This window comes from Podarcis cretensis (genome assembly GCF_951804945.1).
Source record: "Podarcis cretensis genome assembly, chromosome: 14".
Classification (NCBI taxonomy): domain Eukaryota; kingdom Metazoa; phylum Chordata; class Lepidosauria; order Squamata; family Lacertidae; genus Podarcis; species Podarcis cretensis.
The window spans coordinates 38,056,756-38,080,271 of NC_137183.1; the positions used below are offsets into that span (position 1 = coordinate 38,056,756).

The 23,516-nt window shown below is 47.6% G+C and overlaps 1 protein-coding gene across 2 annotated transcripts in view; it reads right to left on the reverse strand.

Moving 5' to 3' along the window:
- Positions 1-147: 147 nt before the first annotated feature.
- The window catches only part of ABCA3 (ATP binding cassette subfamily A member 3), a 72,741-nt gene continuing 49,372 nt past the window's right edge, over positions 148-23,516 (reverse strand). For both annotated transcript variants that reach the window (XM_079952296.1, XM_079952297.1), the window contains exons 18-31: positions 22,872-23,064; positions 21,442-21,745; positions 20,416-20,689; positions 18,848-19,052; positions 17,474-17,693; positions 15,931-16,089; positions 14,513-14,685; positions 14,077-14,211; positions 12,916-13,110; positions 11,937-12,124; positions 11,344-11,514; positions 10,848-11,035; positions 9,668-9,741; positions 148-6,824 (exon numbers count right to left, since the gene is read on the reverse strand). In XM_079952296.1, the coding sequence (XP_079808422.1) occupies positions 6,693-6,824; positions 9,668-9,741; positions 10,848-11,035; positions 11,344-11,514; positions 11,937-12,124; positions 12,916-13,110; positions 14,077-14,211; positions 14,513-14,685; positions 15,931-16,089; positions 17,474-17,693; positions 18,848-19,052; positions 20,416-20,689; positions 21,442-21,745; positions 22,872-23,064 (2,611 nt within the window). In that variant the 3' untranslated portion in view covers positions 148-6,692. The remainder of the gene's footprint in view (positions 6,825-9,667; positions 9,742-10,847; positions 11,036-11,343; positions 11,515-11,936; positions 12,125-12,915; positions 13,111-14,076; positions 14,212-14,512; positions 14,686-15,930; positions 16,090-17,473; positions 17,694-18,847; positions 19,053-20,415; positions 20,690-21,441; positions 21,746-22,871; positions 23,065-23,516) is intronic.

The following is a 23,516-nucleotide window of genomic DNA, read 5'->3' on the forward strand; positions in this document are numbered from 1 at the left end:
CATGTCGTTATGCACAGCACACACAGAGACACACACCTGCTAAGTATGTTACACTCTCTGGGATGTCGGTGTGTATGCATGTGCTCGCACACACACAGATACATACCCCCCCCCCATCTACCATGACAGGGGGGAAATGCAGAGTCATTATTTTGAAAATCCAGTTTATTTTTTGAGATGGGGAAAAATGTCACCACTACAACTGACTGCAGTACATAAGAGCCATTGAAGAGCAGATGGACACACACTCACATGTCAGACATGGACTAACCCTGCACCCCTCCCTTTCAGAAGTCCCTGTATCCTCCTTAGTGTTTAAAAATGTATTTTCATAGGCAGGCGCGCACACACACACACACACAAAACCCAACACAAATAAAAAGTGAAATATTGGGGGGGGGGGTCAGAAAAGGGGCACATACATTGGGAGGATGCAATACCTAATGGGGGGCTTTAGTGGTTTTGATTAGTGCTCAGTTTGCCACTGTCGTCATGTGACCAAAAGCAGCAAGAGGCGATCTCAGCTGGTTTCGTTTGCCTTTGCAGCAAAAACATTTCAGTACATTGTGTTTGGGGGGTTGGTGCAACAACAGACCTGAGAAATTTCAGAGCACAAACTGGATCCATAAACACACATACAATTGTGCAAAAATGCAGTGACTTGTGCAAGACGAAGGAATTTGCTGTGTAAGTCAAAGTACTGAAAACAACAAAACTGTGACTATTTTGCACTCTCGAGACATCTAAAGCAGTGGTTGTCAAAACTCCTGATCCTCAGGGAACCAGTCTGCTTGCATGGAAGCCTTACCATTGCCCCTGTGAAGTAACTGAGTGCATACCTGGGAACATAGTGGGGACACACACACCCCCACCCTCTGCTTTACTTATTTATTTCAGGGTTCTGCTGCCATTCACAGCAACTGCGATGTGCAGGGGCAGAACCAATGAAATAAAAAAGGGAGAAACGCCTCAAAGTCCTCTGTGGTAGCACAGGGATATTGCTAATATTAGGTGAGCCACCTTCCAAGGAAGCCTGTTGGCCATTAGTGATCTCACTGAGGAAGGCCTACTGAATAAGGTTCCTCAAGAAACCCAGGGAGGTTTATAAAACCACAGATCTAGATCCCATGTGGATGGACAAGCAGGGGGGGTCCCAGGGGAGGGGAACAGCTGCAGAGTTTAGTGTATGGTAAAGCAAAAAGTGGACCAAGCAAGAGTGAACCCACCCCCTCCATAAAAGGTACATTCCACATAACACTTGAAGACTTGCACCAGTTAGATGCACCAGCTCCCTGGCAAATATCCACTGTTTAGAGGACCTGGTGGGTGACTGCCACATGCTTATAAATAGTGGTGGTTGCAGCCCATTGGGGCTGGTAGGGCAGAAGGCAGGGAGCCCAACAGTAGGGGGAGCCAAAGGACAGGCATTCTAGTTTTGTCCCCATCCTCCTCCTTGCAGAGTTCTAGAAGGGCCAACACTGAGACAGGAGGAGGAGGAGGAAGCTGGCAGGCTGTGCCACTTTGCTGGGCTGGATGAAGTAAGAAGGCTGGCAGCTGGAGCTTGGCAGAAGTTGACGAGGCAGCGCCCAGTTTGCCCAAATGAAGCAACCTCTGCTGTTGCCTAGAAAAGCCAGTGTTGAGTGTCTGTAAAAACCTGAAGCAGTTCTGAAAGTGGATCAGCCCTTATTAAGAGCAAAGGCTGTTCTCCAATCTGCTTGAAGCAGATCAGAGTTTCCCTTTGGCTTTGCAACTCTTTTATTCGCCAGAAAGCACCTGGGGGTGTGTGCAAAAAAAGGCCCAGGGGCCCAGGAGGGAAGGAAGGCAACGGAGCAAAGAAGCACCTGCACAGTCCTCTACTGGCTCTCCCTGCAAAAGAGGAGCTGCTTCTCCACCAATGAACCTTGCAAACTTCAGCTAAGGCCTGCACCAAGTAATGAGCAGCTGAACCTGGTGTTGGCCCTGTCTAGGTTAGGTGAGGTGGCTGCTGCTTCTGGTATATTTTTAATGCTTCCAAGGACGGTGGAGTGGGGGATAAGACAGGCGGACTGAGCATCTCCATGTCAAGAGAGGCCACAACAACCCCATACATTTAAAGAGCATGGCTTTCCCCCAAAGGATCTGGGGAACAGCAGTTGCTGGGAATTGGAGCTCCATGAGGATTAAACTACAGCTCCCAGGATTCCTGGAGGGAAGCAATGCATTTTAAAACGTATGTTGTGCATGCAAGCCATGGCTTGTGCAGGAGAACCTCTTGGTGGACTGTGCCTGGGTTCACTAGGAGGAGTGGCACCTTAGGCTGGCCTTGGCCAAACTGGACGGAATGTGATTGAACACGGAAAATAGAGACAAACCACTGGAAACAGACAAAAAAAGGACACCACTAATACACTCTTAAAAAAGAAGACAACAAGGAACATGCACCACCTGAAATAAGTAGTTTGAAGCGCCTTTCTTGAGTGGGTGGCTTTGTAAGCCAAAGGCAGGGGTGGTGATAGAAAGGACCGACTAGCTCCCCCCTCCACCCCATTTGCTCACAGACATCATAGGATTGGGTTTCTGCCACATGGAAGAGGCTAAGCAAATGATGCACACAATGCACAGAACTCTTGGATGCACCTAGGGCAGTTCGACTTGTGCCCGGGGGTGACCCAAAGGCACCCCTTGGAAAATGCATAGTTGGGTTATTCTGAAGAGCCCCGGTGGCCAACCTGATGCAGGGAAGTGCCCTAACCACACCGTGATAATCTCACCCCCGTATCTGCACCTTTCCCAGTACTAGAATAGCCTTTTGTGGGACGCAGCAACCAGAACTCTTATTTAAATAATAATAGAATTATAAAATTGTACAGTTGGAAGGGACCCCAAGAGTCATCCAGTCCAAACCCCTGCAATGCAGGAAATCTCAACTAAAGCATCCATGACAGATGGCCATCCAACCTCTGTTTAAAATTGTGGCCACATGACATCACAGTTATTAAAAGGGCCATGAGAAGTTTTGAAAACAACAATCCACAATGCCACACACAAGGCTGTTGAGTGGCAAAATTAGCCCTCTGTTTTCCAACTCTTTAAGCAATCTGATACAATCACAACCAGTGATGTTGGTCTGCAGATACACACTTTCTGCAGATACGCACAGACCATCTTCATACTGGTCCTACAGTGCAACCCGTTGACAAACAACTACAAGCACAAAGTAACCCCAGAATAAAGTACTGGCTCCTCCCTCTTTTCCACCTCCAGAAACCTGATCGCTTCCACTCCAGGGTCAGCTAACCAGTAATGCAGATGGCTAGCTCCTCAAAGATTGGCAATACACACGTCCATATCAAGAGGGGTCCAATTCTCCTTGGCCTGAAGAACCCATTCAGGCAGCTGTCAGTTTTTAAGCCAACTGAAGGCAAGTGCACATCTGCCTTAAGTAGTGTAGTTTGAAGGAGTACTTTTCTGGCACCAAACATGATTAGGAATCATGGCCACCCCCTCCATGGAATTCCCTGTATAGGAAGAATGGGGGCAGATGGACCACTGTGTGCCTAAAAGACCCAGATTCTGCTCCAATGACAGGCATAGCTAACACATCTAGATGTATTACATTAACGTGCCTACGTTTGCCTATTTCATTCCACTTCTGCTAAGCCATGTGCAGGGACGAATTATGAAGAGCACTAGAAACATCACCCCCCCAGAACTGGGGGGCCTGCATAGCCCGTCACACGTCTTCTGGTATTTCAACTGCATTTCCAAGCTTATTTCTGGAGCACTAAGGGATCAAAACGTTGTTTTATGGTAATGCAAATTAAGGATTCTGCAGATGTGGAATTCTCTTCCAGATATCAAATTTTGCTCGGCTGCAGGTGCAAGGAAATGCATGAACCCAACAAGGACTAGCCAATGGCTAAGGGTTGGTGGCCAGGAATTATCTCCTTGCTAGAGGGCCTGGGAATGAAGAACTAGGCCACTTCCTGCCTGATCTGCTGACAATCTCCGAGTCTCATTAAAACCTTGAGCACTGCAACTGCCATCATTGCCTTTGCAAAAATAGGATGCATTAAAGGAGGGACAAAATGGAAGGGTTTGTTGTTGTTTTTTTGCTGGGTTCCCCTCTGCCCAACTTGGAGCTGCAGATTTGGGTGGGTTTTGTTTTTTTGGTGATCTAGCAAGCAGCATACAGAGGGCTCAGTGCAGAGCAGATGCTTAGTTAGCAGGTGCTGTTCAAGTCTTGACAGGTGCATGCAGTTAGGGCCCACATTTATCTAAGGCAGGATTTTTAAAAATTTTTGCCGGGATGGGCACTTGGGCTGCAGCACACCTGGCCCTACAAAACACTAGTCTCCAGAGTTCCCCATTTGGACAAGCAAAATAGCCCCTTGCTAGGACCCTTCACTCTGTTCCTTAATCTTTCCTCAATGCAATACAAAAGGTAGGTTTAAACATGGTGATTTCTATAAGGCGCCCCCATGTGGGGAAAGCAAGGGACAACCACAATAATGTCTGCTATGACATGGTGGGATTTCTCTCATTTTTCCCCCCAAGGGGAATGTGCTAACTCACAGAGGTGATAAGGCTGCCATGGGGAGCCTGTCTTCCTAATGTTCTTGGGCTGCAGCTCCCATCACCTCCTGCCTGCATGGCCAACAGTTTTGGGATGATGGGAACTGGGGCATTTGGAGAGTCTCAGGATTCCCCTGCCCTGCATTGGGAACATCCTTCATTCTGGGGAACCAAGGGCTGAGCATGACACATCCTGGTCATTTGTTGAGACAAAAGCAGCACTACAACAGAACATATCCTACAGTGCAGGTGAGCACCTTGGCAGGTGCAGGTGAGCACCTTGAAACTGGGCGTGAACTTCCTCCTCACTCCAACTTCTTGGAGGGATTCAAAAGCCCTGGTTCCAGCAGAGCACCTTAATATAAGTGGCCGCCTGTCACCAACACCTTCACGGCCTATTCTTTCCAGATTTCTGAGGAGGAGGAGGACACGGAGATGCTTCCACCTGACAACAGCCTCCGCTTCTGCAAGGCTGACTTGGCTGCTACAAACCCCAAAAGTGCAGAACAATGTCCCCACCTGGGTCCAGAATCAAGCCGTAACAGAGCACATGATTAGTTGGTCCTGGAGCATACACAGGCAAAATGCCAGGCTGCCAAGTGGCAGTTCCACTTCTTTGCAATTGGCTAGGATTTCATACAGCAGAGAAATCTCCCATGATCCGTGGCTGATGGAAGCTTTTGGCTAGTTCTCTAAATCAGTTCTCTTCAGCCTTTGGTCCCCAGATGGTGCTGGACTCTGCCTCCCACCATCCCCAGCCAGCTTAACTAATGGTTAGGGATCATAGATTTGAAGAATTGTAGAGTTGGAAGGAACCCAAAGGGTCATCGAGTTACAACTCAATCATCCCTGACAGATGACCATCCAACCTCTGTTTAAAAACCTCCAGAGAAAGAGAGCCCAGCACCTTCTGAAGTAGCTGAATAAGCTCTTACTGCCAGAAAGTTCTTAGTCAGACTCTCTTTTTTTGTAATTTGGATCCATTGGTTCGGGTTCTACCCTCTGGAGCAGGAGAAAACAAGCTTGCTCCCTCTTCCATGTGGCAGCCCTTTAGATATTTGAAGGTGGCTGTCATATCTCCTCTCCCTTTCCTCTTATCCTGGCTAAACCTACCCACAACCTCTCACAACCGTTCCTCGTAAGGCTTGGTATCTTTATCATCTTGGCTGTCCTTCTCTACTCATCTTCCAGCTTGCTCATATCCCTGCAGGTGATAGGAAGCATAAGCAAACAACATCTGGGGATGACCAAAGGTTGAAGAACATTGCTCTAAACTACAGCAAAACCACCTAGAAGGAGATTCTCCATGAACATTTAAGGTTAGTGACATGGATGAAGGAATGTGCAAGGGTGGTGCCCGTGGGATTCCTACTATGCTAAACTCAGCCTCACAGTTGTCTGAAAAGCAAAATGCATTATCTCCCCCCCCCCCCGGCACCTTGTGGAAAATAAATAAATAATCCCAGATCTGATGGGAACCCCAGAGTGAGGTGGGGACCGTGACCGGTTGCATGCTGCCCTCCTTGTCTCGCTCCACCTGAGGAAAGCGAGTGGCGAAAAGGAAGTCGGGGTGGACGGATACGCCACACGGGGGACGTTTTGTTTCCTCATACAGACATGGGCTGCAGACAGACAGACGTGTGCGTTGCCAGTGCCTCATTTGCAGAGGCACACTGGGCCAATGACATAGATGTTGACCCAGTGGAAGTCCTGGAGGAGAGGATGCAAAAGACAGGGTCCACCAGTCATCCCAGCACCAGGAGTGCATTACCTGCGTGGTGGTGCAACACTGTCCTCTCTGGTTGGCTTAAAGGCGGAGGGAGAGCTAGTTAAGACCCACAGGCTGGCTGTGCTGCCTTGAGATGCAGCCCTTTGCTGCTCTTTCCCATGCCTCGCCGCATGCGGACGTACACCATGACACACACGCACACGCACACATCATGCATGCTCTTCCTCTTGATCCCGGCACTGTGGAGAGCAGGAGATCTCGCCTGCCCCCCCCCCCCCACTTCATTGAGAATGTCTGTCCTTTTGATGCATTGTTGAAGACATGGCTGATAATATAAATTACTGTCTCTATATATACTATGTATAGGCAGCAGGGTCAGTCCGTGCGGAGCAGGCAGAGGGGCTCCGCCTCATTTCCCTTGATCCTCTGTGTAGTGCTGGAAACGGGTGAAGCTCATGAAGACTTGCTCCAAGGAGATTTGGCTGACGGAATAATCCTCCACGCAGTACTTCTCTTTGGCTTTCTCTAGTGCCCCGAACACCTGGGAGAAAGGAGACAGCAAAATCTTGGTGAGAGGCTGAGGAGGGAAGCACCTTCCTTCAAGCAGCGCTTTTGAAAGGTTTGTAAGAGGCCTTGGGTTGCTTTTCCAAGATCTTCCCTTCTCCCCAAGAACAAGCCAGCGCCTCCTCTTACTATAATCTATTCTTACTGTAACATCCATAATATGGTAGGGGATGTTTTATCCCATGTTGGTGGTCTTTCAGCTGATTCCTTAGTGGCCCGCTGGAATGCGGAGTTAACCAGAACTATCAACTGTCTGGCTCCAAAGCGCCCTCTCCAACTGCATGGCCTGGATAGCCCCGTGGTTTTCTCCAGGGCTTAGGGTGATGAAACAATTGCTGAGATGGCTAGAGCGCTGGTGGTGGAAAACTCATTCTGAATCGGACCAGACACAGATTAGAGCACAATGTCAAGCCTACCAAGTGGCGATAGCGATGGTAAAAAGGACCTTCTTCACCGCCTCTATTGCATCTGCAGAAAACAGCAGCAGGAGACTCTTTTAGGTGGTTTGCAATCTAATGGAACCACCTTTGCCATCAGGGCCCGGTAAGGACCCCAAGATCTCCTGCAATTATTTTGCAAAGTTTTTTGCAGATAAAGTCGCTCAGATTCGGAAGGAGGTAGAGAGCAGGGCTGGGGTGGGAGAGTGCTAGAGTCCTGTCTAGTCAAGTTGCATGGGATCAATTCCAATCTGTTACCTCTGAGGATGTGGACAGGCTGCTTGGACGAGTGAAACCTATCCTTGCCCCTCCTGGCTCAGAAAAGAGAGCCAGGAATGGCTGGGTGATGGGCTCTGTGGGGTGGTGAATGCTTCCCTCTGTGAGGGAGCCTTCCCATACCCACTGAAAGAGGCGGTCATTAAACCACTTCTTAAAAAAACATCTTTGGACCTGGCCAATATGGCCAACTATCGCCCAGTCTCAAATCTTCCATTCTTGGGCAAGGTGATTGAGCGGATGGTTACTGAACAACTCCAGGCACGCCTGGAAGATGTGGACCATTTGGACCCCTTCCAATCAGGATTCAGGCCTCATCATGGGAATGAAACTGCTTTGGTTGCACTGGTTGATGATCTCCGGTGGGCTAGGGACAAAGGTGAAAGCTGGTTCCTAGTTCTGCTGGATCTCTCAGCGGCCTTTGATATCATCAACCATAACATCCTTCTGGACTGTCTAGGGTAGCTGGGAGCTGGGGGCACTGTCATACAGTGGTTCCACTCCTTCCTCCTGGGCTGTGTCCAGAAAGTGGTGATGGGGGATGAGTGTTCAGACCCCTGGGCTCTCAATTGTGGGGTGACTCAGGGTTCTGTCCTCTCCCCCATGCTTTTTAACGTATATATGAAACTGCTGGGAGAGATCATCAGGGGGTTTGGGCTGGGTGTTCATCAGTATGCGGATGATACCCAACTCTACCTTTCTTTTAAATCAGAACCAGTGAAGGCGGTGAAGGTCCTGTGTGAGTGTCTGGCTGGAGGATGGATAGTGGCTAATGGATTGAGGCCTGAATCCTGACAAGACAGAAGAACTGTTTTGGGGGGACAGGGGGTTGGCTAGTGTGGAGGACTCCCTGGTCCTGAATGGGGTAACTGTGCCCCTGAAGAACCAGGTGTGCAGCCTGGGAGTCATTTTGGACTCACAGCTGTCCATGGAGGCGCAGTTCAATTCCGTGTCAGCTCCATTTGGTACACAGGCTGAGACCCTACCTGCCTGTAGACTGTCTCGTCAGAGTGGTGCATGCTCTAGTTATCCCCCGCTTGGACTACTGCAATGCACTCTACATGGGGCTACCTTTGAAGGTGACCTGGAAACTCCACAACTAATCCAGAATGCGGCAGTGAGACTGGTGACTGGGAGTGGCCACCAAGACCATATAACACTGGTCCTGAAAGACCTACATTGGCTCCCAGTATGTTTCCAAGCACAATTCAAAGTGTTGGTGCTGACCTTTAAAGCCCTAAACAGTATCGGCCCAGTATACCTGAAGGAGCGTCTCCACCCCCATTGTTCTGCCCTGACACTGAGGTCCAGCGCCAAGGGTCTTCTGTTGGTTCCCTCACTGTGAGAAGTGAAGCTATAGGGAACTAGGCAGAGGACTTTCTCAGCAGTGGTGCCTACCCTGTGGAATGCCATCCCATCAGATGTCATGGAAAGTTTTTAATGTTTGATTCTATTTTTAATATTCTGTTGGGAGCTGCCCAGAGTGGCTGGGAAAACCCAGCCAGATGGGCAGGGTATGTATGTATGTATGTATGTATAAATAAAGAGATAGATAGACGATAGATAGATGATAGATAGATGATAGATAGATAGATAGATAGATGATTGATAGATAGATAGATAGTATTATTAATCACCTACCCTTCACCCAGGGTGGGTGACAACAAAAGCAACTTACAATCACAGAAATTTTAAGAAATTGAGACCTAATAATATTCATCTCATAGAATCATAGAGTTGGAAGAGACCACAAGGGCCATTGAGTCCAACCCCCTGCCAAGCAGAAATCCCAAGTGTCAAAAGCCAGGAGCTGTATAATGAAGGAGTCCCACAACTTAGGGGCTGCTACAGAGAATGCTATCTCCTGCACCACCACCCCAAGCTCAAGAGGGCAGAGGAAAATGCTTCTGGCCCTCAGAAGTTTTTCCAGGTGGAAATGTGGCCCTCGGGCTGCAAAAGGTTCCCCACCTTTGGTCTAGCAACCCTGCCCCCCCCCCCCCGAGGACCCCTGCAAATTATCATGAATGGACAATAAGGAGGACATTTAGGTGGGCCTTCAGAGATGGCCACTGCTGAAGCCCACCAGCAGATTCCCTTCAGCCCTTACCTGTGCCCAGCTGAGGTTCTTGTTGGTGAGGTGATAATGGACCATGCTCTGATGTTCATGCTTCAGGATGCTCCCTGGAAGAGGAGAAGCAGAGATATATAGCCAGCATAATAACACCAGAAAATTCCTGCTGGGATCGGGGCCAATGGCCCATGCAGTCTCACATCTTGTTTTCACAGTGGCTAAGCTGATGACTCGATGGAAAGCCTGCTCAGAGCAGCACTCTGGCCACCTGTGATTCCCAGCCACTGGCATTCAAGCTGGTTGGTGGTGAGGAGGAGAGGAGCTACAGACAAGTGTAGCTAAGATGCTGAGCTACAAATCAGGAAGCCTCTGCTTCAGGCTGCCATTCATTCCCCAAGTGGCCTTTGGAGACAGAAACAATGCTTCCCCCGCCCCCCCCCCCCCGTCCTGCAATCTCCCAGCTTAAGCTTTCCAACCCCAAATATGGAGGTAAAACAGACCAGCCTTATAGGGTTGTCGTAAAGATTTACAAGATAGATAAATAATAAATAAATAAATAAACAAAGTCGATTTCACGTGATGAGTGCTTTTAACTCTCAAAAGCCCTAAGTGAATCCTAAGGATCATAAACAAAGCAATAAGGTTTGATCAATTAATTATACAAAACTGATTCAAAAACATTTAAACAGCTAAAAAGATTCTCCCAATTATTCAGAAGGCAGATTTTTAAATATTTAGTTTAATATAAAGCACATACAAACTGCTTACACACACACACACACACACACACACACACACACACACACAGTAGCTCCATCTGAAAATGGGCAATTAATCTATGATCAATCATTTCTTTAATACCATATGCTTAAGCATTCTTTACTGCATTTGCTATTTATATATTGTAAAGCTTTATTAAAAATGGATGGAGGCATTTCCCCTTCTCTCACACAATAGAAAGAATGCCCTCTTCTAAGGCAATGTTGGTTATGAGACAACACGCATGTGCTTCATCTTGCTTCAGAATCACTTAAGTCACATGCAAATGTATGCAAATACATACGCAAATTCAAACACATTTGTATAGTAAAATTTGTACAAAGTCAACTGATTGTTTAACTAAAACTCCTTTGACTACATAAAAAAAGAGAATTGTTTAATTTCCTGGCACCCTAATTATTATGATTTAGGTCCTCATGAGCTTGTCTGTACATACCTGGGAAAGTCTTCTCCACAAATGTTTTGAAGGCCTGAAGGTTGTCCTCATCATCACTGTGGGTTTTTGCCAGCAGGGTGTACCCACTGCCAAATTTGCTCTTCAGGTGCTGTGGGCTCCCCAGGCATTTGAACTGCCCATTCACCATGATGGCCAGCCGGGTGCACAAAGCTTCACATTCTTCCATGCTGTTGAAAGGAGACAAGGATATAAATACTTATAGTCACTATTTTTTAAAAAAAGAAAACCCAAAAAGTAACTCAAACCAAATTACGTTAAAACGAACATACAAGCCATGGAACATGCAGTGGTCGTGCAAACATGCATACAGATTTGGGGAAGATGTGATAGAGGAGATTTCTGAAATAATAGGTGTACTGGAGCCCAAACTGTCTTTCATTAATTTTCAGTGGGTTGAATAAGCACTGCCCCTTTTCTCCCTCGATACCCCTTCCCTTCCCACCATGCTAGTGCAGGCTAAGAAAATGGTCCCAACCTGTGTGAAGTGATAATGATGGACTTCCCGCACTCCCGCGTCCTGGCAACTGCATCCCACAGCAGGCGCCTGGCAACAGGATCCATGCCGGTGGAGGGCTCATCCAGGAAGATGACAGGGGGGCCACCAATCAGGGCTATCCCCGCGCTCAGTTTCCGCTTGTTGCCGCCGCTGTGGAAGGAGAAGGTATCAATGGACTTTGCCTGTTACAAAGCCATCAAGGGATCGTTCTGCCCCGGCTGTCTTCACCCACCATTTACCCATTAACAATGGACTTGGGGCGAGACACTAAATGAATCTTTAAATTGGCAGCTAGGATTACCCCTTCTCTCGTTTTTTTTTAACGAGCAGCTGCGTGAGGAGGAACAGGGGGTGGGAGGCAAGCAACTCTTGTCCCGGGGGGCACATTCCCTTGAGAAGTTCTCCTGCACAAGCCTCTCTGAAATGAACAGGAACTGCACAAGAGCGAGAGGAAAGCTCTCCAGCTCAGGGGTGGGTCAACCTGGTGCCTGTACAACTGTGTGGTGAGGACTCTCTGGACTGGACCCACGGCAGAGGGCTGAGCTTTGGAGGCCAGCATCTCTCTGCCTCACCTGTACGTCCTGATGAGCTTGTTCGCATGTGGCTCTAAGAGCAGGCCTCGGAGCATGTTCTCCACACAGCTGCCAATGTAGCGCTCGGGGATCCCTCGCAGCCGGGCGTACATGCTCAAGGTCTCCCTCCCGGTCATGTGATCCAAAAGGGCATCAAACTGAGGGCAGTAGCCAATCCGCTGCTGGACCTGAATGTAAACGATAGACCAAAGTCAACAGAATTGCCCGAGAACCTCCCTATTGATGGTTTCAGTGCCCTACCAAACTCAAAACAGCCACTTCTGGACCTGCCCTTGATGAAGGTCATCCAGGCTGTTCTAGTTTGCTTCTGTTAATCTGAGCTTCGAAGAGAGAAGCCCTGAATGTGAAACAGGGAGGCCACAGAGCCTGGCACCCACCAGCGACTATAGGGTTGGTTCCAGAGTTTGGAGGGGGTGCAGGTCTGGTGACAAATAAAACTAAGGAATCCAGTTTGTTTGTATAAAGCAGAAGGAGCTGCAGAACAGAAGTGACAGCCAACAACTTGGAAAAAACGACTGGAGAAATTCATGGAGGATAAGACTTATCAATGGTTTCTAGCCATGGTGGCCTTGTTCTGCTTTCGCTGTCGGAGGCAATATGCCTCTAAATACCAGTTTCCAGGGATCACAAGTAGGGAGAGTGCTAATGCGCTCATTGTATTTATTTATCTATGTACCGCATTTACATACTACCTCCCCCCCCAACTCAAGGTGGCCTTGCCCTCCTCATTTGACAACCCTGTGAGGTAGGTTAGCCTGAGAGGCCGTGACTCTCACCCAGTGAGCTTCATGGCAGAGTTGAGATTCTAGCCCATCTCTCTAACCCACACTGGCTCTCTCATGGCAGGCTTGTGGTTTCCCAGAGACATCTCAGAGGCCATTTTGACGACAGGATGCTAAATTGAGACAAGGTCTTTAGCCTGATCCAGCAGGGCTCTTCCTACTGTTTCAACCCTTACCTTTTTGATGTTGGCCAGGATGCTGTGGCCATCCACATAGGCGTCTCCCGATGTGATGCTCTCATCCCCTGTCAGCATCTTGAAGGTGGTGGTCTTCCCTGCCCCGTTGAAGCCAAGAAGCCCGAAACACTCCCCTTTGTTGACTGCCAAGGATATTCTGTCCACAGCCAGGCATGAGTCCCTGTTGCTGTACACCTGGAAGAGCAAAACAAACAAACTGCTGGGTTGCAAGATGGCTCCTCCTCATTCCTCCCAAAGAAGTGATGCCATAACTTGTGTGACTGGTGCCCACTGGGACTGGAAGGGTGGAAGGCAGGGAGACCAACAGCAGGTGGAGCCAGAGCAACAGGAAGAGCCACCCCTTGATTGGAAGAAGCTGGGTGGGGAAGTGGCTGAAGGCATATTGAAGTTGGTGGGGCAGTGCCCCAATTGCCCTAGTGGACCAATCTCTACTGGTATCTCTCCACTTGGAAATGGGACTTCCTCCAGAAGTTGGGAGGACAAGACAGCAAACAATCATCTCACATTGCCTCCAACTGGGAGTATAAATAAATGAGAATAGTGGTCATGTTGTGGTTGTTGGAGCCTGGCTAGTCTTACAGCCTTGAAAATTGTCTGATTTGGTCACATCTACACCATACCTTTAAAGCACATTTAACACACATGGTGTTGGGCTTTTTCACTGACAGGACCAGTGTTGCAGAATGCCCTCCCTGTTCAAGAGGCCCCCATTGGTACTGGGATTCTGCCGGCTCCTGAATACACACATTTCAGGAAAACATTCCTCTGAAGTTGAACTTCCTGACTTAATTGTTGTAGTTGTTTTAAGCTGTTTTTATTGCTATGCTTTTTAACTGGTTTGTTTTATTGTGTATAGCAGGCTTCTTCAAACTCATCCCTCCAGATGTTTTTGGCCTACAACTCCCATGATCCCTAGCTAGCAGGACCAGTGGTCAGGGATGATGGGAACTGTAGTCTCAAAACATCTGGAGGGCCGAGGCTGAGGAAGCCTGGTGTATAGCATAGTACAATTGATTTTATACTGGTAAACTGCTTAGAAGCCATTTTGGCATGTAAGAGGTATAAAAATTAAACAACAACAACAATATCTTCAAAGAGAGGCTAAGCTTTAGAAACCACATAGGAGGGCCAGACGTTTACCTTGGTAAGCTCCTTGATGATTAAGGGACTATTCAGTGATGAAAGGGATGCTGTTGGTGACTCCAAAACCTTCTTCCTCTCATCTGCAACATCCCGGTCTTCTGGAAGGACGGGGACTCTGTTCAGCAGCATCACCTGTTGTAGAAAAAGCCAACAGAAAATAGACGATGAGCATACTGCAGTAATGCAAGATTCTGGCACAGCTGAACAAGTAATTAGCCTGGTTCACACATAATACTAAGCCATGGTTTGTTTACTCAACTACAGCTTAACCACCCAGAATTGTTTCTCCGAAGCTTGGTTTGCTTTCCAGCTGGTTCTGCCTTGTGACTCTGTAGCTTGATGAATATCTTACACTGTATACACAGCCCACTGGGAAGCTTGGCTTACAATTCTGTCAACCCAGGAACACTTCTTCCTTCCAGGAAATCCTTACCCACTTCCGCCTCCGATGCACGTTGCAGACAAGGTTCTTCAGTCTCCAAAGGATGTTGGTCTCAATGAGGAAGAGGAGGATGAGGAACACAAGCCCCTGTACAGCCATGGCAGTCAAGTATTTGCCAATCCCAGGGCTCTCCCATGCAAAGTAATTGGTTTGGAAAGTAATATCTGGAATGGTAAGAGAGAGAGAGAGAAAATACTGAAGGGCACTGTCCAATCCCAAACAAGTACTTTTAACTCCCCAAATCCCCTCACAGAGCTACAATTTTCACATGGTCTAGTCCTTCCCCTGCCCATCCCCCCTAATATTCTTATGAGGGTCTCTTCTCCAGTCTTCAGAGAGTAGGGGAGAAGTGGGGAGGCAGAAAAAGGTCCTCCTTTCCTTTTCCTTTACTTCCCCCCCTTCCACTCTGCAGTTTTAATCTGAAATCTTAAGTGCAGTACTGTGCCCAGACCTCAGAAACTGTTTGTGCTAATGAAATCCCCTGCTGCAAAATGCGCCTAGAACAATGGGAGTTTCAAACACTGGATAAGATGGAGACACTGCTGATAAGAGCAGCCCTGATTGAGACCTTTCTCTTCTGCAGTGCCTGAACATCAGGACACGGGTAACACTGAATATGCACAAGGGAAGGGAAGCAGTGAGCTTGATGCAAGGCTGTTGTTTTCAGTGGCAGTCCTGGGGTGGGGTGTGTGTGTAAAGACTGACATCTAATGCCCTTTTAAATGTGTTGCAGAAGGGGGGATTATTGGGTTATCTTTGTTTTTATTATGTATTTTGAGTTTTTTAATATTGCAATTTATGTTGTGAACCACCTTGAGATCTACGAGTATAGGGCACTATACAAATTTTATAAATAGTAATAGTAATAATAATAATAAGATGATGTTTTGGCTTGCCACGGAAGCCAGAGACGAAAAGATTACCGTATTTTCCGCCCCATAGGACGCACTTTTTCCCCTCCAAAAATGAAGGGAAAATGTGTGTGCGTCCTATGGGGCGAATGCAGGCTTTCGCTGAAGCCTGGAGAGCGAGAGGGGTCAGTGCGCACCGACCTCTCTCGCTCTCCAGACTTCGTGCAGCTCTCTGCAAGGCGCAGGAGCCCTACACTGGGCTCCCATGTCTTGCGGAGAGTTGCCTGCATGCCGAAGGCTGGGCACGCTGAGCTCAGCACGCCCAGACTTCGCGCAGCTCTCCGCAAGGCGCGGGAGCCCGGCGCTGGGCTCCCGCAGCTTGCAGAGAGTTGCCTGTTCTGGGGCCTGGGGTCGGGGGAAGCTCGGGCTTCCCCCGCCCCAGCCCCATACCTGGGGAAAAATAATTTTCCCCCTTTATTTCCCCCCCAAAAAACTAGGTGCACCTTATGGGACGGTGCGTCCTATAGGGCGAAAAATACGGTAATTCTGGATACTCACTAAACACTTTGCAGACAAGGAGAGACTCGATCGAGGAGGTGCAGAACTGAATGAACTCATAGTTCTGGTAGAATTTGCTGATGCTTTGTCCCAAGCAGTAATTGGGTAGGATTAAGAAGACTTTATCCAACATCCTTGAGAGATCCACCATTCCAAGTTCTGGAAGAAAAACGTGGGAAGGTCAGGGAAGTGGCCTTTGATAGTCAGGTATATTAATGAATCTGCCCTGTTCATACATAGAGGATGGCTATGCTTGTGTCTAACAATTCTTTTTCTCCTCCTCCTTTTTACATCAGGCTCTTTTTTCTCCTGCCCAGTTTTGGGAGCTGGGCTGCGTACTTTAAGAAACAGAGCACAGTGATTCTGAAAACAATGACAATTAAAAACTTTTAAAAAAGTAATTCAGCATTAATACACACATATTATGAATATACAAGTATACAAACATACATTCCATACAATCCTTAAAAATGTTCAAACATACCTGAATTATTTTAATAATAAAACCTTTTTTTTAAAAAAAAAAAAAAACTTTTTAAAAAGTAGTTAAACACATTCTTCCATCCAATGATCTGAGGGTTACCAGGAGCAGTATTTTGCAACCACCAAATTGGTGGGTTTGAAAACAAGCAAGGTGTTCAAATTCATCTTGAAGGTTAATGATAGGGACACATCACTAGGGAGGGCATTCCACAACTGTGGAACCACCAGCAAAAAGGCCCTGCCATGGGTCAGTGATAACCAGGCAGCCCTGGCTGCGACATCTCCAATCTCGGTTGTGATAAAGCTTTAGGATTTGTAGGTGTTTTGCTTTTATGGGGTTGGCTTATATACTTGCATTAGCCATTAGGAAGGGACATAATTATAAATATTTTAAACAAACAAACAATGAATGTTAAAATGTATTCTGGATGGTGTTAAAGCTGGACATTTGCCAGGACCCCACAAGATCAGAAGAAGGCCCACCATGCTAACAGCATTGCAAATTTCCACCTTGTAGAGAGTATCAAATATCAGATCTAGCCTTAGATATAGCTCCTCCAGACTAGTGTTTATATTGCAAATGTATTCTGCAGCATGGTCCTGACACAATAAAAGTGTGGGAAGGGTGGGTTTGTTCTGCTTTTTTTTAGTTGCAACAAGGCTACCTCATTTATTGCCATCCAGAGGGGCAACAGTGCAGTGAAAGTGGGACACACACACTCGCCCTAAACCCCAAATCCTTTGTGGTGTGAAAAGTTATAGGAGTTCAGCAACATACTGCGTAATTTTGCACTGATTGGGAATGACGCAGTATGACCGCCCCAAAACTTTATCAGGCACAAACAGCATTGGGGGGGAAAGGCTCGCATATGACTAGCCCAATAGCATTATTAGCAAAAATTGTCATAGAAAGGATGCCTGGAGTTTTCCTGCCTCTTCCAGGTTAGAGTGCCATGCCCTGGAAACAGCACTGACTGGAATCACGCTTTGTGTGCACAAGGATATTGCTGAGACTAGGAAACGTGATCCGCAACAGGGATGGGGGTCCCTGATCCCTTACCTTGAATGCTCATGATAGTGACTGCCAAGAAGGTGGCTGTCCCTGAGAAGATGTTGAAGATGGTGAGGCGTGTGTAGGCCGTAGAAGCCACAGAGAAGAAGAAGCTGAGCAGATACATGAGGGGGATAGTGGCCCAGCCGTAAAGGAGGAAGATCTGCATCACATCAACAAGGTGGTTGTCCTGGGTGAAGGCTTTCACGTCAAAGGCTTGGAATATCACCTGGAGGGAGGGATCAACCAATGAAGGGGGGGGGGAGTATTTCAGCAGAAAATGCACACAAAAATACACATTTTAGGGGGAGAAATTCATACTATTTAAACATTATTTCGGTCATGTAGTTTTTTTTTTTGGGGGGGGGGTTAATTGCAGAAGAATGAGCACATACAAGACTGAGATGAACTAGAAAAGAGTTTGATCCATTCATCCCTGTCAGGTATAGGGCTTTCCCATTCCTGATTCTTTTAACTGAAGATCATGCAACCAGACAGTTTGAAGGGATCCTGAAGGTCATCCAGCCCAACCCTGGAACTGCAGATGCCTGAAACTGAGTGTAGGATTTTCTGGATGCAAAATGTCTGTCACTGGCCCGGTTTGGGACTGATATGAGCACCATGGCTATAAGAGCAGCAGCAGGAGGAGGCGTATGAACTTACACCTCTTAGGAATAGTCAGCGTTCCTTTGCTTGAATGTTCAGCTTTCATTTGGGGGGGGGGAATGATCTCTAGGATTCTTTGGGGGGGGGGGCAGAATACATCCAGGCAGTATTCTATCCAATTGCTAAGTAAATGAGTTTTTGATTCAATTTTTAGTGATTGGTTCAGTCATTGATTTACTTAATCTAATAAGCATAAACAAATCAGAGTGTTTGAATTTATGTTTTGCTGGTTTGCACTGATTATAATGCTCTTCCCCACACAAATCTAGAAATTAGGAGCACAGGAAGTTGCCTTAGATTGAGTCAGGCCATTGGGTCCATCAAGTTCAGTATTGCCTACACCAGGGTTTCCCAAACTTGGGTCTCCAGATGTTTTTGGACTACACTGGTCCTGCTAGCTAGGGATGACGGGAGCTGTAGTCCAAAAGTAGCTGAAGAACCAAGTTTGGGAAACCCTGGCCTACGCTGAATGCCAGTGGCTGTCCAGGATTCCAGACAGGGAGTCTCCCCCAGCCCTACGTGAAGCTACTGGGGATCAAACCTGGGACCTTCTGCATGCAAAGTGAATTTCTACCACTGAGCCAGTTTGCTTATGTGCCTGATTAGCATGTCCCACCCCCGCCCCTCTGCTAGATTCTTTCAGCATACATCTCCTGGTGCATTTTTGCCAAACCACCAGCAAAGAACTTCCTGGAGACTGCAGTTGAGCTGACTTACCAGCATGAGCACACAGGGCGTGAGGTAGTTGATGAGGTCCCACAGGAGGGCCGAGAGCCAGAAATTGACGACATAGACTCCGCTGACAAACTGGACATGCTTGGCCTTGATGGCCCTCTCGCTGACGAGCAGGAGAGCGAAGGTGCTGGACAACGATGCCATTCCATAGAGCAAGTTGATTGCAATGGCGAAACCCGTCTGGCCTCTGATGGGACATTAAAGACAGCAAGGTGAGCAGGACCAGGGATGTTTATTTAAAGGAGCAGCCCACCTACCCAAAAGGCTTAAGGCAAGCAAGAGCAAGAAAAGATCCAATCAGGGGTTTTATAATGTAGAACAAGTATATCCTAGGAACTTCAGCGCAACAAGGTGAGCAACTGGCAGGCCCTGGACCAAGTCTAGCTCATGAAGGGGTGACACTTGCACTTTCTCCGTCTTCCCAATCCAAGGGGAAAAGGCAGGTGTGCAGGGAGCAGCAGGGATGAGAAAGGGATAAAGCCAGATTTCACCAACCATTGGACGCCATCAGGACTCCAACTCCCATCACCCCCAACCAGCAGGGATGATTTGGGAGTCATCCAGAGGGCACCAAGCAGGGGAAGACTGGAATAAGCCCTACTGGGGGTGGGGGCAATCCCCTTTCCCATCCTTAAAAGGACCCTCTGGAAGAACATTTCTATCCTGCTATTTCAGCATAAAGGCACCCAAAGCAGTTCACAAAACAATTTAAAAACAAAACACAATTAATACAGTAAAGGTAAAGGTAAAGGGGCCCCTGACCATTAGGTTCAGTCGTGGATGACTCTGGGGTTGCGGCGCTCATCTCGCTTTATTGGCCAAGGGAGCTGGCGTACAGCTTCCAGGTCATGTGGCCAGCATGACTAAGCTGCTTCTGGCGAACCAGAGCAGCACACGGAAACACCGTTTACCTTCCCGCTGGAGTGGTACCTATTTATCTACTTGCACTTTGACGTGCTTTTGAACTGCTAGGTTGGCAGGAGCTGAGACCGAGCAACGGGAGCTCACCCCATCGCGGGGATTCAAACCGCCGATCTTTCGATTGGCAGGTCCTAGGCTCTGTGGTTTAACCCACAGCGCCACCCGTGTCCCAAATTAATACAGTACAAAGTAATAATTTTTAAAAAGACAGCCATCCTTCACTATTTTTGCTAATATCAGGAAAGTCAGCTCTTCAGGTGCCAGGCCTTGCATAGCCAACAGAACTGCAAACGCCATGTGTAAGAGAGAGTGGTAGTGACAGACTCAAGAATCCTGAGGTTTGTACGGGGGAAATTTTAGGAGAAGGGGAAAGGGAACTCTCCAAAAACACTGAGTATGCTCTGTGGGCATGGAATGGTGGCTGACTGCTGGGAGGGAAATGGAATAGAGTCGCAGGAGAGCTGCTCTCTAAGTGGCAGCCTCAGAGGGTTGTTGTAAGGCTAAAAAGAGAGGCGAGAGGACTATGCACACCACTTTCAGCTCTTTGGAGGAAAGGCAACACAGTATATAAAGGAATTAAATAAAGAGTGAATTTATTGTTGTTCAAAAGAGAGGAAGAATCAACTCACTCCATGAGCTGGTCCTTCGCGGTCTCTGTTGTGTTGCGGGGCTGTGGGTAGTTAGCCACAGAGATTGAAGCATTGGGGTCAACCAGCAGCTTCAACAGGGCGTTGTCAACCAGGAGAAGGGCTGCGGCTGACGAGTGGAACGCCTGGTTGTTGAAGAGAGCCGTCACCTTCACGAGATCCCCGGTTTCTTCGAAGGAAGCTGCCGCAATGTAGCGCTCGTTGAAGGCTCCCCCTTCTTCAGCTGCTCGAGAAATCAGGTATTCCTGCAGGTCACCTGCAACAACACTTTCGTCAATGCAGCAGGCCTCCTAAGTGGTCCTTCCGTTGGCCAATCAGATGCCATTTAAGATGAACCATTACGAGATATTGCTACAGGTGTTTAGTGGAGGAAGGCTTTATCTGCAACCCTGAGGTCTAGAAACTTGCTGTTTGAACAGATATGGGGATTTCCAGGAAACCGAAAGGTGCCAGAAGCTGGAAACTAGGCCAAATTTTGGCATGATCTGAAGCCTCAAGTAAAGCAGAATATCTATAAATAATGTACATGAACAGCCTACTGAAGCTTGGTGTTTGCTGACAGCATCTTGTTTTTAAGACTCCTGCAGCCCCAAAGTTGGTTGGGTGTTTAACTTTACATGGAAGTCTATCTTCCTCCTCTTTTTGCTCCCTTACTCCACACTCCATGTGAGACTTCTTCCCCACAACCTTCCACCCTAATCCCTTGCTCCCCAGTCTCCCTATCTGCCAAATGCACCAAGGCAGGCACATACCCGTCACTATCATTCTCCTCCACCCCTTCCAGCATCTACTTTGATATTGTACATTCTGTGACTGGGCCTTCTCCCTCAGGTGCTTCCAATGCCCATGAGCATTTTGCCATATCCCAGCTGCTGAGCCACAGCAAGCATTTTGGCAGAAGCTCCTATTTGTTCTCCTGCAACCCGGAAGATTTGGAACATCTCTTCTTGCTGAAAGGCCTTAAAAACAGACTAAATATCTGTTCTCTGCCTTGGTTCGGATACTCACCCACTACCTCCAGTGGCCCTTGGTGCTGAGAGTCCACGATATCCTTATACTGCTCTCCTAGTCTCTGGGCCAGGGTGGATTCTTGGGAGACAGAAAAGGGCACTGTAGTCTGTCCATACGGATTTAAGGTCATCTTGAGCAGGGAAGAGTCTCGTGGGCCTGGAAAGGTCTTGGCCACAATCAGGGCGAAGGCAGTAAAGATCAGAGGCACCAGGAACTGTGCTGCCACCATCTTCCAGTTGCGCCAACTGTAGACAGCCCTCTTCATAAACATGGCATAGAACTGCTGGCAGCAGAGGTAGAACTATGAAGACAAAGAGCAGGCTAAGGATACTGATAAGGTGGGTCCCCTTGGAAGATTAGATAAACTTTGATATTAACAGGGCATTGTTGCTGTTATTATTTATATGCAGGCAGTGACCATTCCTTGTGGGGGTTCCATTCCTAGCCCCCGCGTTTGTCGGTGGAGCGTATATAAGCACACCCCACTCTGTCCTTGTTCTGCCTTCTTCTGGGTCCAAAGGACCTGCACATCAGCAATCACACATCCAATGGACACCACCTGTATTTTGTTTGTATACTGCTTCAATGTAAAAACCTTTGAGGGGTTTACATAAAATATGCATTAGCAATTATTGATAAAAATAGAAGCATTCCCCCTTTTCATTTAATATGTTTTTTTTTAAAAAAAATTAGTGATGTGTTTTTAAAACTACAACGCCATTCTTGGATATGTTTAAGTACACAGTTGCGCCTAACACTTCCAAGAAATTTCACACCAGCCATCAATAAGCAATATTATTATGAATCATAATAATTTTTCATAATTATTATTATGAATTTGTCTGGCTTTGTATACGTATGCAGTAGTAATGAACATTCATTTAGGTCATATACAGTGGTACCTCCAGTTGCGGACGGGATCTGTTCCGGAGGTCCGGTCGGATCCCGAGGTTTCCGCAACCTGAGGACTGCTTCTGCGCATGCGGCAAAACCCGGTCAAATACTTCTGGGTTTGCCGCTTTCTCATCCTGAAGTTTACGTAACCAGAGGGTTATGTAACCGGAGGTACTACTCTATTTGCAAAAGCAGTTTGAGCATGTGAAGAACCATGGGTGAGAATTTTAGTCAAATATAAAATCAGGCAGTTATCCTAGAAACAATGATAATCTTCCCAGGAGGCTGAAGACTCCAGTGTCCTTGGTGCTCTGGCTAATGGTAGAGGCTGGATTCAACTTTAGGAATAATTAGGAAAGGGGCTGGAAACAAAACTCCTCAGAACTAAGGCATGGCCACATTCGGGGTAGTACTCATTCAAGCCATGCAGTATGGTAGAGTTCCATTTTTGTCAACACCCACGATTAATCAATTGCTATGTTCACAAGGGCTGGCGGGTCCCCATGGCACCAGAGCAACCAATCAGAGCTCACCCCCGTGTTCAGCTTGATGTTGGAGCAATCTTCCGTGATCAGAGCCCCGCTGTCATCCGTCATGTCAGTCATCCCACTCAGGCTGCTGGAGTCATCCATGGCCCAGTCGTTGGATCGCCGTTCATGCTGGTACTGCAAAGCTGGCAGCTGGATGGCCTGGATGTCCATGCTGGAATCAACCAGCTTGCCAACTCTTAAAGGAAGAGAGTGAATCCATGTAAGCGAATGCCATCGGCATTAGGTGGAGTTTGTGGGTTTTTAAAAATTAAGTCACCCCAGAGGTTAGCTTCCAACAACCTCAGCGTCATACCTGTATACAAGTTTTAGCCATGAGCCTCTTCTGGAAGCTCACTTGCCACATTTCTGAGTCATGCACAATGTTCTGGACCCATTTCTGCTTGAAGCAGAAATGGGCTTTCACAGAGTATGCATTGGGCAGGTCTGATTGGTTGCCCCTTTCTTCAATCTTAGAACAACCCTCCCTATTTTCAAAGCACGGCTGTGCATGATGCTGATCGACCAGCTGTGATGCCAATCATGAAGCCACTGCCCCTCCTTCTCCATGCTTCCCCCCAAAAAATTGTACCAAAAGGTGGCAGGGCATGTGGGTTGCTCATCTGATGCAGAGGGAGAAGGGAGCGCAGG